Source organism: Schistocerca serialis, chromosome 9 (assembly GCF_023864345.2).
Source record: "Schistocerca serialis cubense isolate TAMUIC-IGC-003099 chromosome 9, iqSchSeri2.2, whole genome shotgun sequence".
Lineage (NCBI taxonomy): Eukaryota > Metazoa > Arthropoda > Insecta > Orthoptera > Acrididae > Schistocerca > Schistocerca serialis.
In genome coordinates, this window is record NC_064646.1 from 347,461,582 (window position 1) to 347,477,226 (window position 15,645).

Consider the following 15,645-nt stretch of genomic DNA (forward strand, 5'->3'; position numbering starts at 1 on the left):
TTAATATCACATTCATTACTACAAACAAGTGTCACATTTTATAACAGTGTGTTTATAAATATGCTTTCATGAAATCTTATAACTTTGGTGAGACAGTTTCACTACAGGAGACGACTGGTAGGGAAGGGCATGTTCACAGCAGTGGAAAACCATGTCAAAAACTGTCCAAAAACATCATTTCTGTGCTTCGCTATCCTGAAGAGATTTTGCTTATTTCCCTCTTCCCACAACATTAACAGGGTTGTAGGCTATCTGAAAGACTAGGCTGCTTCAGATGGTGCGATTTGTGCTTTCGGCTCGTCCATTCCGAGACCAAGAATCTCACTTTGAAGTGTCATTTAACGAATTTTTTAATGCTATTACACTTTAAAAAGATCAGTTTTATATAATGTTGTGTTGAAAATATGGACTTTTGCAATTCTGATACAAAAATATGGAAAATGAAAGTTACATTTTCAGACTTCAAATGTCATGATTTATGTAAAAAACTACTAAAAGAGTGAAAATTATCAAAACAAAAAAATAATTAGTTATTTGCAAAATAATTTAAACAGATAGATATAAATTCTACTCATCAAGCGGTGGTGGCAGGAGAACACACAAAAATTGAAGCAAATGTCTCCGCCTTCTGTCAGAAGAGTTCAAGGGGACAGAAGAGTTCAAGGGGACAGAAGAGACCTGAGGGGAAAGGGATGGAAAGGTTTAGGTACAGTGCAGAGAAGTCAACCAGAACCCTGGGTCTGGGGAGATTTACCAAATGGGATGAGAAGGAAAGACTCCCTCTCATCCCATCCAGTAAGTCTCGTCTGACCCGGGGTTCACTGTACCCCTTTCCCTAAACCTCTGCATTGCTTTTCTTTCACCCCTCTTCCTTCCACTTTAACTCTCCTGTGAGAAGAAGGAGCCACTGGCTTCAAAAGCTTGTAAAAGTAAAAAAAAAAAATTGTGTGTGTTTTCTACTGCCACTGCTTGGTGAGTAAAGTTTTTATCCAAACATTTGCATTAAAATGAAAATATGTAGTTACATATTAATCTGGGCCATAATCATCAGCTAGACTAATTACCAGTAAACCCTATTCTTAAAGAATCAAACTCCAGCATATAAAACAGATTGAAACATCTGATCATTTTGCAAATGAGTTAACATGTTAAATATTTGACATAAAGCATGTAAGTGAGAAAAAGTTACAAAAGATTTGAAATTACATGTAGAGTTTACTGGAAGTTGCTAAATACTCCCATTCTCAAATACTGGATAAATAAAGTTTGGGTATTAGTGCGCTATCAGTTATGCTGCCTCAATACAAACAAGCAATTTCTAACTGTAACACTTGTCTTATTGTGTTAAACTATTAAGATAAGATTATAACTCTTAATGAGTAGATTATGAGGCCATTTTAAATTTTTAAATTAGGTCAATAATCATGCTAAATACTGAAAATCAGTTTCTGTTGCCCTTAGAAACCATTAGATCAGCAACCTGCAACTGGTATTGCATTCTGGGATAGTCACTCAGTAATAGCATGCTTTAATGTATGTCACTGTAATGGCATGTATTGTTTCAAGTAAATTCATATCTTGTTTGATGCAGACTGAAAAATGTATGAAATTTTTACTGTATCACACCTCAGAGGGGAGTTTCCTTACGCCACTGAAAGCCATTGTTCTTCGGTTGTTGCAAACGGCTTGCTGCTGTGGTATGTTTCCGCCCTGCTGCAGCATCCAGTCCATTCTTCACACCTGCCACAATTCGCAGGGCAGGATTTGTCACAATGCCATTTCGCCGTGGCTTCAGTAGTCCTCTGCAACAAATGTACACCACCTCCTTTTAAAATTTTACATTTGAAAACTGCATAATAAAACAATAATACAATACTGGACAATCACGGATGGAACGCAATGCCTATTAAACACACCTCATGTGTCACAGACATACAAGGTGGAGCATATCAAATATCAAAATTTATTCCAAGTGATAGCATTATTTAATTCTACCAATTTCACTAACATAATGTCATAAAGTTGTCAGTCTAACTTTAAGTGCAAAGGAACTTTCCTGTATAAGCTGATTTTGGACAAGATGATTCCTATGGGGGGGAAAAAAAGAACATATGATGTGGAGAAAACTGACCTTCACTTTGTTTTATCTATACTTAAATGAAAATGGTACATTCTACTGCCACAAAACTATTCACACAAAGTAGATAAATACTGTTCAAAGTTTTGTTTGTCTGTGGTTTAACTTCATTGTGGTCATTTCTTTCCACTCTTCCCTGTTTTCTTAAGTTTTCATGAGTGACTCTTCTTTATTGCTCAGTACAAGAAAATGTTTACTTACCTGGACTTTCTCCTTCCTTCCTGAAAGGAAAGTAGCTGAAGGCAGTTACATAACTACACAAAAAAACCAACTTCAAAGAAAAGAAAGAAACTTATCTTACTTACAACTGCCTTTCTTTATTGTTTTTCTCTTATTTTGTTGCCTGTACATTACTCATATTTTTTATTATTTCAGTAAAACATGCAATGAGGGCATTTAAGGAAACAAGAATGAATGAAGTGCCAATGGCTTGAGCAAGGAACCATTGTTGTTGTTGTTGTTGTGGTCTTCAGTCCTGAGACTGGTTTGATGCAGCTCTCCATGCTACTCTATCCTGTGCAAGCTTTTTCATCTCCCAGTACCTACTGCAACCTACATCCTTCTGAATCTGCTTAGTGTATTCATCTCTTGGTCTCCCTCTACGATTTTTACCCTCCACGCTCCCCTCCAATACTAAATTGGTGATCCCTTGATGCCTCAGAACATGTCCTACCAACCGATCCCTTCTTCTGGTCAAGTTGTGCCACAAACTTCTCTTCTCCCCAATCCTATTCAATACTTCCTCATTAGTTATGTGATCTACCCATCTAATCTTCAGCATTCTTCTGTAGCACCACATTTCGAAAGCTTCTATTCTCTTCTTGTCCAAACTATTTATCGTCCATGTTTCACTTCCATACATGGCTACACTCCATACGAATACTTTCAGAAATGACTTCCTGACACTTAAATCAATACTGGATGTTAACAAATTTCTCTTCTTCAGAAACGCTTTCCTTGCCATTGCCAGCCTACATTTTATATCCTCTCTACTTCGACCATCATCAGTTATTTTGCTCCCCAAATAGCAAAACTCCTTTACTACTTTAAGTGCCTCATTTCCTAATCTAATTCCCTCAGCATCACCTGACTTAATTAGACTACATTCCATTATCCTTGTTTTGCTTTTGTTGATGTTCATCTTATATCCTCCTTTCAAGACACTGTCCATTCCATTCAACTGCTCTTCCAAGTCCTTTGCTGTCTCTGACAGAATTACAATGTCATCGGCGAACCTCAAAGTTTTTATTTCTACTCCATGAATTTTAATACCTACTCCGAATTTTTCTTTTGTTTCCTTTACTGCTTGTTCAATATACAGATTGAACAACATCGGGGAGAGGCTACAACCCTGTCTTACTCCCTTCCCAACCACTGCTTCCCTTTCATGTCCCTCGACTCTTATAACTGCCATCTGGTTTCTGTACAAATTGTAAATAGCCTTTCGCTCCCTGTATTTTACCCCTGCCACCTTTAGAATTTGAAAGAGAGTATTCCAGTCAACATTGTCAAAAGCTTTCTCTAAGTCTACAAATGCTAGAAACGTAGGTTTGCCTTTCCTTAATCTTTCTTCTAAGATAAGTCGTAAGGTCAGTATTGCCTCACGTGTTCCCGTGTTTCTACGGAATCCAAACTGATCTTCCCCGAGGTTGGCTTCTACTAGTTTTTCCATTCGTCTGTAAAGAATTCGTGTTAGTATTTTGCAGCTGTGACTTATTAAGCTGATAGTTCGGTAATTTTCACATCTGTCAACACCTGCTTTCTTTGGGATTGGAATTATTATATTCTTCTTGAAGTCTGTGGGTATTTCGCCTGTTTCATACATCTTGCTCACCAGATGGTAGAGTTTTGTCAGGACTGGCTCTCCCATGGCCGTCAGTAGTTCCAATGGAATATTGTCTACTCCGGGGGCCTTGTTTCGACTCAGGTCTTTCAGTGCTCTGTCAAACTCTTCACGCAGTATCATATCTCCCATTTCATCTTCATCTACATCCTCTTCCATTTCCATAATATTGTCCTCAAGTACATTGCCCTTGTATAGACCCTCTATATACTCCTTCCACCTTTCTGCTTTCCCGTCTTTGCTTAGAACTGGATTTCCATCTGAGCTCTTGATATTCATACAAGTCGTTCTCTTATCTCCAAAGGTCTCTATAATTTTCCTGTAGGCGGTATCTATCTTACCCCTAGTGAGATAGGCCTCTACATCCTTACATTTGTCCTCTAGCCATCCCTGCTTAGCCATTTTGCACTTCCTGTCGATCTCATTTTTGAGCCATTTGTATTCCTTTTTGCCTGTTTCACTTACTGCATTTTTATATTTTCTCCTTTCATCAATTAAATTCAATATTTCTTCTGTTACCCAAGGATTTCTACTAGCCCTCGTCTTTTTACCTACTTGATCCACTGCTGCCTTCACTACTTCATCCCTCAAAGTTACCCATTCTTCTTCTACTGTATTTATTTCCCCCATTCATGTCAATTGCTCCCTTATGCTCTCCCTGAATCTCTGTACAACCTCTGGTTCTTTTAGTTTATCCAGGTCCCATCTCCTTAAATTCCCACCTTTTTGCAGTTTCTTCAGTTTTAATCTACAGGTCATAACCAATAGATTGTGGTCAGAGTCCACATCTGCCCCTGGAAATGTCTTACAATTTAAAACCTGGTTCCTAAATCTCTGTCTTACCATTATATAATCTATCTGATACCTTTTAGTATCTCCAGGATTCTTCCATGTATACAACCTTCTTTCATGATTCTTAAACCAAGTGTTAGTTATGATTATGTTGTGCTCTGTGCAAAATTCTACCAGGCGGCTTCCTCTTTAATTTCTGTCCCCCAATCCATATTCACCTACTATGTTTCCTTCTCTCCCTTTTCCTACACTCGAATTCCAGTCACCCATGACTATTAAATTTTCGTCTCCCTTCACAATCTGAATAATTTCTTTTATTTCATCATACATTTCTTCAATTTCTTCGTCATCTGCAGAGCTAGTTGGCATATAAACTTGTACTACTGTAGTAGGTGTGGGCTCCGTATCTATCTTGGCCACAATAATGCGTTCACTATGCTGTTTGTAGTAGCTTACCCGCATTCCTATTTTCCTATTCATTATTAAACCTACTCCTGCATTACCCCTATTTGATTTTGTGTTTATAAGCCTGTAGTCACCTGACCAGAAGTCTTGTTCCTCCTGCCACCGAACTTCACTAATTCCCACTATATCTAACTTCAACCTATCCATTTCCCTTTTTAAATTTTCTAACCTACCTGCCCGATTAAGGGATCTGACATTCCACGCTCCGATCCGTAGAACGCCGGTTTTCTTTCTCCTGATAACGACATTCTCTTGAGTAGTCCCCGCCCGGAGATCCGAATGGGGGACTATTTTACCTCCGGAATATTTTACCCAAGAGGACGCCATCATCATGTAATCATACAGTAAAGCTGCATGCCCTCGGGAAAAATTACGGCTGTAGTTTCCCCTTGCTTTCAGCCGTTCGCAGTACCAGCACAGCAAGGCCATTTTGGTTAATGTTACAAGGCCAGATCAGTCAATCATCCAGACTGTTGCCCTTGCAACTACTGAAAAGGCTGCTGCCCCTCTTCAGGAACCACACGTTTGTCTGGCCTCTCAACAGATACCCCTCCGTTGTGGTTGCACCTACGGTACGGCTATCTGTATTGCTGAGGCACGCAAGCCTCCCCACCAACGGCAAGGTCCATGGTTCATGGGGGGGAAGGAACCATTACACGGCTTAAATAAACCAAAATCACTATGATCTGATCAAGATTTTAGCCCCACCTATCATAACCAAAGAATACAGTAGTTTAACTTCAACTGCTAATAAAATGGAGTTGCTTTGCTTTCTTATGCAATAACAAGAATAAAATTTAGTTTTGCAACACATTCTTTAATGCAAATGGCAGTAAATAATTTATATTAATGAACATAGAGGTTGGACAAAATTATATGAATGCGTACTGAAGCATCCAAAACAATCTCTGAAGCATATTTAAATCCTGAATGGTGCTCAATGGAATTTTATAACCAAAAAAGCTGTCTCAGTTCAATGAGAGGTCTCATTAGATAGCAACAGTGTCTTTATAAATACAACGGCAGTGGCTTAATGATAAACAGATTGTGGACAGCAAAGGAGATGTTTTATTCCATTCTCGTATTTGTTGAACATACTTAGTGAATTTGAAGTTATACCACTGGCAATTTTATAGTCTACGAACAGGCATTCCATGCTAGAAACGGGGCTTGGATCACTGCACATGATCACATACAATGTTTTTTTTAAACCTTACAACATACAGACAAGCATTATTTGGTTATATTTTGACTAAAGTTCAGTCTTGATCACACTATTTATGTTTTAATGATATAGGTAACCAGTTTCGGTTCTTTTTACAAAACCATCATCAGACCCATGGCCCCCTTAGGATGGTAGGCGGAGCTCTCCTCGCTGCTATGCAGTTGACTGCGTAGCAGCGAGGAGAGCTCCGCCTACCATCCTAAGGGAGCCATGGGTCTGATGATGGTTTTGTAAAAAGAACCGAAACCGGTTACCTATATCATTAAAACATAAATAGTGTGATCAAGACTGAACTTTAGTCAAAATATAATAATTAATTGATCACTGTTTTCCAAAAATGTTTACCAAAATTGTACATTATTTGGTTGTCAAAATCTTTATAACAACTCCACTTCTTTCACAGTTGAAGGCAATCTGTGTAATGTGTTTGCAAGATGTCTGCCAATAGCAGCTACACCTCAAATGTTTAGTTTATCATTCCTGTTGAAAGACTCTTGTTAACCCTTGAGCTCTTTAAGTGTGTATTAAGCTCAGCAGATACTTTCACGGCAGTGGTCTTTTAGGTATCATAAATAATAATCTGATATATCTACCAGCATGTTTACTTTTTACTCTGTGATATCAGATGTATTACTGTATATGCAACCGATATTGTGGATGCAGCAATTAAGTGAATACTATCAGCTGAAGGATGAAATAGTAAGCAATGGACAATAAACATTATATGATAATTAGGGTCTTTAGCACTGGACTTGGCCAATTGCATTTTCTCAATTTTTAAAGTTTTTAAAGAGAGAAAGAGAGAGAGAGAGAGAGAGAGAGAGAGAGAGAGAGAGAGAGAGAGAAGTGGCCAGTTGCGAGTGAGATTTACATACTGAGGGCTCTGTACAAATTTAATTATGTATAATATAAATGGCCATATTTGATTGCATTGGCTTAGAAGCTTACATTTATTGTGCTCCTGAGAAACCTTAGTGTGTGGCATAAATTTCAGCTTGATACCTCTATCCATGCCTGAGATAAAGGTTTAACAGCTGGACGGACAGACAGACAGAGAACAAAGCGATCATATAACGCTTTAGTTTTAACAGACAGAGATACGGAACCCCAAAAAGTGTCTGAATGTGTGTGACTGTATGTGGATTGGTGAAAATGAGAAAAGAATATGGATGCAAGAGTAAAGCAAAAATAATATGATGACCAGGGGTGGATCCTCTTGAAGCTCTGTAATAGGTATTGTGGAACAAACCACCAAAATCTAAAAACAGACAATGTGGTATGTAGAAATAAAAATGATAAGAGGTGAGAGACAATGGAGGAAAGTCAAATAATGAAGATACACAGAGAAAACAGCATAATTGTGAAAGTAATGAAGTAGACAATATGGAAATTAGTAAGTGAGAAGTTAAATAAATCGTAATATAGAGGTTATTTACAATCAGATTTGTTTTCATACAAGAACTATAATTCACTTCTAAACCAGCACTGCCTAAATCTCTTACACTTTGCACAGGCTATCATTAGTGAATAGTTGCTAAAAGATTCTTGATCATTACTGACAAGTACCACCAAATCATCATTACGTGTCCAGCTTCTAGAACCAGTCTAACATATGTAGTCAAGACTGTGGAAGTTGTTATCATCTGACAGTTGGAGCAACACTAGCTACCCTAGCAGCAAGTAAGCTAGCCATAAGATTAATGCCTTTTAATTATATTTCTACCTAATTAACACAATGGTTGTTGTATTTTTTCATTCCATGCATTAGCAAATTTTCAAGAGACATGAACAATAATGAAATAATTGTAAAAGCAACTGAATCTCACTGATTCAGTTACGTAAGCTAGAAGTTACGGATGAAGAAATACTTTCGAATATGTGTATAACTGCAGCTTGCTACACTGAAAGCAAGAGGATGTAAACACACATTTCAGGCATGAGAAGCATATATTTCTGTTTTTGTCTGTTGTTTTTACAATAGGTATTTTCCATGATACGTAACAATTTTGTATGTAGTCTAATAATTCATACAGTCGTACACTTCCCCTGACTTTCTGACATCTTAACATTTTTGTAAATTTTGTTACTTTTGCTTCAAATGCACATGTGTGTAAGATTCTTGCCATTTGTGGCTCTGTTGTAGCAACAATGTGGAACTGGTTTCTTTGGTAGTTTGATACAGTGTTATTGCTTTTGACACACTATTACTACATCTGTGCAGTTTTCTCTTGAGTTACAGTCATGTTGACTTATTTGGTATGTTCAATAATATAGATATTGGATTCCAGTCAAGGTTCCTACATTCAACATTCACTGATTTGACTGGAAACTGAGTGAACAACATTTCACATTGTTGAGCAGATATACATCTTTCTGCAAAAGTTCAGGTCTTCTGCAGTTTACCATCCATTTTTTTCTGCAAAAGTTCAGGTCTTCTGCAGTTTACCATCCATTTTTTTCTTAAAAGAAAATGATGTTCTTCAGTAGATATCTGTAGGTTATAATTATAAGTAAACTGTCCTGTAATGTATGATTTCATATCTCCCGGGCAAGGGCGCAAATACTGCTTTTCCTTCTATATTCTCTGATGGCAATTTTAAATCTCCATTTCCTAGATAAATAACTTACATCACCCATTTCTCATTGCAAGCTTTCAGAATCTTTGTTTATAACCTCTTCTCCCTCAACAGTTTTACTAACTATTCTTTCTTCATCAATTACCACTTCCAGGTTTGGAGGATCGGGTCGTGAAGTGGAAAATCTTTATCATTCTTTTAGCAATTTAGATACTGGACCAACAACACTATAAAATTACTTACATTTTAGAAAAATTTTTCATCATTTTTGTCTGTCTTGCAAGAGTTAACTTTGTATCATCTTTCTTATGACACCGTAAATCAAAATGTCAACAAAAACTCATGTTTTACAGCCATAAAGTCATCAAACTGTGAACTTGTTCTTCCTCATTTTTGGACTCAGTAGGCACAGCACTAACAGTAGCACTCAAAATATGCCATGCTATCTATACTCCACTAAAACCTCTGTACACTGTAAATGCGAAAACATAAGGGTGAACTTATCGAAATATATTCTCTGTAATGTCATATACAATGGAATAACACATGTGAGGAGGATGTGAACAAACACTGAAGCACATTCTGCATCACATTCCATTGTTCTTGATTAGTGCCATGACTAAAAAAAAATTTTTAATGACAGCACTCTTATTTGAATGTACAGTATTTCACCACCAAATCCCACATTCTTCCGGGATAATTCTCACCTCCCCCCTCCAGTTTTTACTCTTGCTAACAGTCAGATATAAATTATAACTCCTTCATGAGCCCTAACATTACTTACTTAAAGCATGTCACTGACAAATAAAAACTGTTGTGTGAGAGAATGAAAGTGCACATACCACCCACTCATTCTCTTATGACCACCTGTTTTCAACACAATATTTTATGGAAAGAAATTCTCCACCAGAACAAGTATATACCATCTATAGTTAAGTTGTGGATACAGTGTTCTTGTGCACTCCATATCTACATTTACATTTGCACACTATAAAGCATAATATGGCACATGTCAGAAGACATTAATTGCATCACCATTCCAGTTTCAAAAACAGGTAGTGTGTGGGAAAAACAACTGTAGGTGATTTAACCAACAGTCACAATGAAAGGTTCACATATGAAGAAATAACAAGATTTTTACCTTACCTGTCTTGCACAACATCTAACTGGAGATTGTGAGAGTTTCTGTGACTAATGTTGACCTGACAAGCTTGTGGTAAATCGCAAAGCTCTTATTTAAATCTTTTCTAGTGTTTCCTTTAATCCAACTCTTTAGGATTCCCAGATGGGTGAAGAAATCCTAAGATTAGTCAGATGAGAAATTTTATAAGGGATTCACTTGATGGATGAACTAAACTTACGCAATCTTCAACTGAATCTTCATCAAGCAACTTAATTTTCTGAAGATGAATAACTCTACAGTTTTGATCTTTTTGTATGTTCCCAATTTTTCACCATTTCATGTATGTTTTATTAAATTTTCTTCATGGGGTAGCCACAGACAAGTTAGCTAACTAATCATCCACATGCCTTATTTCACATTTGCTATCTCTGCAAAAGAAAGAATTTATGTTCTCATATGGAAAAGAGTGATGGGGAGTATCTCAGCTATTAATTTCAGTTTTGTGTGTGAAGAATATTTATTACAGATTACTAGCAACCCAGTTTGGCTTTACACAGATGGTACTAAATATCTAAGACCAGACAATCTGACTGATGTAGCAGTAATTTCGTTTATGGGGTACTGCATAGAGGTATTGGGGAATAATGTTATGTACTGAATATCATCACTTTCATATAAACTTAAAAATTAATGCAGCACACACTACTTGGTGGCATACTGCAGCACATAAAGGCTTTAATGGACTGCCTGACTGCAACCCCCTAACAGTGTAAACTGTGTCTCTGTGGTCACTCATATGTTGGTGAGATGATCTGCCACAAGTATCAAAACCCTACAGCAGCTGCTCCACAGATGAGTAAGAATAATAATAATAATAATAATAATAATAATAATAATAATAATAATAATAATAATAATAATAACAATAATAACCCCTGTGGAGGCCCGGGAAAAGAATAGGCCTCCGGTATGTTCTGCCAGTCGTAAAAGGCGACGAAAAGAACAAACCACTAATAGGGCTAACCCCCCTTTTAGTGTGATTAGTTGGTTCAGGACAGAACTAAAGAAGCCTCGGACAAGCACCGTCATGGTCTGGGACGACGCTTGAACCCTATGCCTGCCCACAATGGTAACGACACTGCTAGCCAACTGGAAAATGATTTAAATCCAAATAGAGGTGTTTTGCAGGATATGCTCCCTGCAACCACCCTAGAAGGAAAACAAAGACAGAGGATGAGATGGTCAGATGAAGTTAATCGACACCTCATGTTCTGTTATTACCAAGCAACAAACCTAGGAACCAACACAACTGGATACAGATCACAAGTATACACAACATTTATTACCAGATACCCAGAATTAAAATTTTTAACAGAACAAAGACTAGCTGATCAGATCCGTGTAATAATAAAAAATAACAGGATACCCCAGTCAGAATTAGATAACATCAAACAACAAGTACAACAAATACTGGAACAAAATAATGTGCAATCAGAAGAAGAAGAAAATACAGTAATGGACTCAAACATCCCAGAGCAAACAAACAAAGAACAACACGCACCAATTAAACAATCAGAGGAAAACGAAATCTTAAGGCAGCCACCAGAACAAGCACAAATAGAACACAAAGTGACACAGATATTACATATAGAAGAAAAATTTCAGCTAACATATATAGAATACAAAGACACAAATACAGACATTAGACCATTCTTGCATAGACCACCAAATAACCCACAAGTCGAAACAACAATAAAAACTATCAACACAATCATACACAACAAAATAAATGAAAACACAACTATGGAAGAGTTACAACTACTGGTATATATAGGAGCACTCACTACACTAAATATACACACTAGGCAGAGATCAGAACCAACCAACACACAGAAGAAACCCACAAAACCAGCATGGCAACACAGGCTACAGATCAAAATAGAGAAACTGATAAAAGACATCGGACAGCTAACACAATTTATAAGAAATGAAATCTCGGAAAAAAAACGAAAAAGGTTAGGTAAAATCTCACAACAAGAAGCGACAGAGCAATTAGACGAAAAGAAGCAGAAATTACAAGCATTCGCCAAACGACTCAGAAGATACAAAAAAAGTGAAAATAGAAGGAAACAAAACCAAACATTCAACACAAACCAAAAGAAATTTTACCAGACAATAGATAACACACACATTGAAATAAACAATCCACCAAACATAACAGACATGGAACACTTCTGGAGCAACATATGGCCAAACCCAGTACAACATAACAGGCATGCACGGTGGATACAAGCAGAAACAGACACATACAAGATGATACCACAAATGCCTGAAGTGACAATTTTGCAACATGAAGTCACCCAAGCAATTAATTCTACTCACAATTGGAAAGCCCCTGGAAATGATAAAATAGCAAATTTCTGGTTAAAGAAGTTCACCTCAACACATTCACATCTAACTAAATTATTTAACAGTTACATTGCAGACCCATACACATTCCCTGATACACTTACACATGGAATAACTTATCTGAAACCTAAAGATCAAGCAGACACAGCGAACCCAGCTAAATATCGCCCCATAACATGCCTACCAACAATATACAAAATATTAACTTCAGTCATTAAACAGAAACTAGTGACACATACAACACAGAACAAAATTATAAATGAAGAACAAAAAGGCTGTTGCAAAGGAGCACGAGGATGTAAAGAGCAACTGATAATAGATGCAGAGGTGACATATCAAGCTAAAACTAAACAAAGGTCGCTACACTGCGCATACATCGATTACCAAAAAGCTTTTGATAGTGTACCCCACTCATGGTTACTACAAATATTGGAAATATATAAAGTAGATCCTAAATTGATACAGTTCCTAAACATAGTAATGAAAAACTGGAAAACCACACTTAATATCCAAACAAATTCAAATAATATCACATCACAGCCAATACAGATTAAGCGTGGAATATACCAAGGAGATTCATTAAGTCCTTTCTGGTTCTGCCTTGCTCTGAACCCACTATCCAACATGCTAAATAATACAAATTATGGTTACAATATTACTGGAACATACCCACACAAAATCACACATTTGCTATACATGGATGATCTAAAACTACTGGCAGCAACAAATCAACAACTCAACCAATTACTAAAGATAACAGAAGTATTTAGCAATGATATAAATATGGCTTTTGGAACAGACAAATGTAAGAAAAATAGCATAGTCAAGGGAAAACACACTAAACAAGAAGATTACATATTGGATAACCACAGCGACTGCATAGAAGCGATGGAAAAAACAGATGCCTATAAATATCTAGGATACAGACAAAAAATAGGAATAGATGATAGAAATATTAACGAAGAGCTAAAAGAAAAATATAGACAAAGACTAACAAAAATACTGAAAACAGAATCGACAGCAAGAAACAAGACAAAAGCTATAAATACCTATGCTATACCAATATTGACCTACTCATTTGGAGTAGTGAAATGGAGTAACACAGACCTAGAAGCACTCAATACACTTACACGATCACAATGCCACAAATATAGAATACATCACATACATTCAGCAACAGAAAGATTCACATTAAGCAGAAAGGAAGGAGGAAGGGGATTTATCGACATAAAAAACCTACATTATGGACAGGTAGACAATTTAAGAAAATTCTTTCTAGAACGAGCAGAAACTAGCAAAATACACAAAGCAATCACCCACATAAATACATCGGCTACACCACTACAATTTCATAACCACCTCTACAACCCTTTAGATCACATAACATCAACAGATACAAAGAAAGTAAATTGGAAAAAGAAAACACTACATGGCAAGCACCCGTATCATCTAACACAGCCACACATCGATCAAGACGCATCCAACACATGGCTAAGAAGAGGCAATATATACAGTGAGACAGAAGGATTCATGATTGCAATACAGGATCAAACAATAAACACCAGATATTACAGCAAGCATATTATTAAAGATCCCAATACCACAACAGATAAATGCAGACTTTGCAAACAACAAATAGAAACAGTAGATCACATCACAAGCGGATGTACAACACTAGCAAATACAGAATACCCCAGAAGACATGACAACGTCGCAAAAATAATACATCAACAGCTTGCCTTACAACATAAACTTTTAAAAACAACACGTTCCTACATACAAGTATACACCACAAAATGTACTGGAGAATGATGAATACAAATTATACTGGAACAGAACCATTATAACAGATAAAACAACGCCACATAACAAACCTGACATCATACTCACCAATAAAAAGAAGAAATTAACACAACTAATTGAAATATCCATACCCAATACAGCAAATATACAGAAGAAAACAGGAGAAAAAATTGAAAAATACATCCAACTGGCTGAGGAAGTCAAGGACATATGGCATCAGGATAAAGTTGACATCATACCAATTATACTTTCAACTACAGGAGTCATACCACGCAATATCCACCAGTACATCAATGCAATACAGCTACATCCAAACTTATATATACAACTTCAGAAATCCGTAATTATTGATACATGTTCAATTACCCGAAAGTTCCTAAACGCAATGTAACATATACCGTACAGTTAAAAGGAAGTGACGCTTGATCACTTTCATTCCGAACCAAACCTAAGGTCTGAGAAAGGAAAGACAATAATAATAATTTCATTTCCCTCAATGTCCCGATGCAAATCTTTCTAACTGGACATCACTTCACTGCTTTTTGTCTCCCCAATCAATTATTTAACTGGGAAAGGTGACCTACAGTTTAACATGGAAGCCAAACCACATTTCACATATGGCAATGTCCACATCATTGACAGGTGAATGCTATGTTCAAAGACTGAGTTTTCAGACAGACTCTAGACCACCAGGCCTGACTCAAATTCTCCTGGTGTCTGTACCACTGGCTGGTACCACAAGATGGCAATACATCCATTTTTTGCAGTGACAGTGGATTTTAATTAATCACAGTTCAGCCAATTTCCATGAAACATTTATAAATTATATACATTAACATTCCTCACCAATCAAACAATATATTAGTCAAAATCCTGAGATTAGCCCATACATACAAACAGAAGCGAACGGGAAACTTCAATTTATGAATACAAAGACTATTGCCTCTACCGAAACTATCTTCATTCATTTTGCTCTTTCTTTTTTAATTTAGTTGTCACATATTGTTTTCATCCTAAAGCACTTACACCTCAATCAAATCTGTAACAAAGTCCACTTGGTTCTCAACATTATCATACATTTCTGGACCTTACTGCAATTGGCACATTTATGTAAATAATTTTTTTCTTATTAATTTCTTGATAACTGTAGATATCGGCATTCCATACCTTTATTTGCATTATGTAAATTCTTATTTTTCTTACCCATCAATCGTTTATCCTGTCATTACATCCCATGCTTGTCAAATCACTTATGACCACTATGTAACACTG

The 15,645-nt window shown here is 36.7% G+C and overlaps 1 protein-coding gene across 1 annotated transcript in view; it reads right to left on the reverse strand.

Annotated features, from left to right (window-relative positions):
* The window catches only part of LOC126419875 (ankyrin repeat domain-containing protein 50), a 513,285-nt gene that overhangs the window by 19,176 nt on the left and 478,464 nt on the right, over nt 1–15,645 (reverse strand). Inside the window, exon 24 of the mRNA XM_050087125.1 lies at nt 1,627–1,802. Coding sequence (XP_049943082.1) covers nt 1,628–1,802 — 175 coding nt within the window. The 3' untranslated portion in view covers nt 1,627. The remainder of the gene's footprint in view (nt 1–1,626; nt 1,803–15,645) is intronic.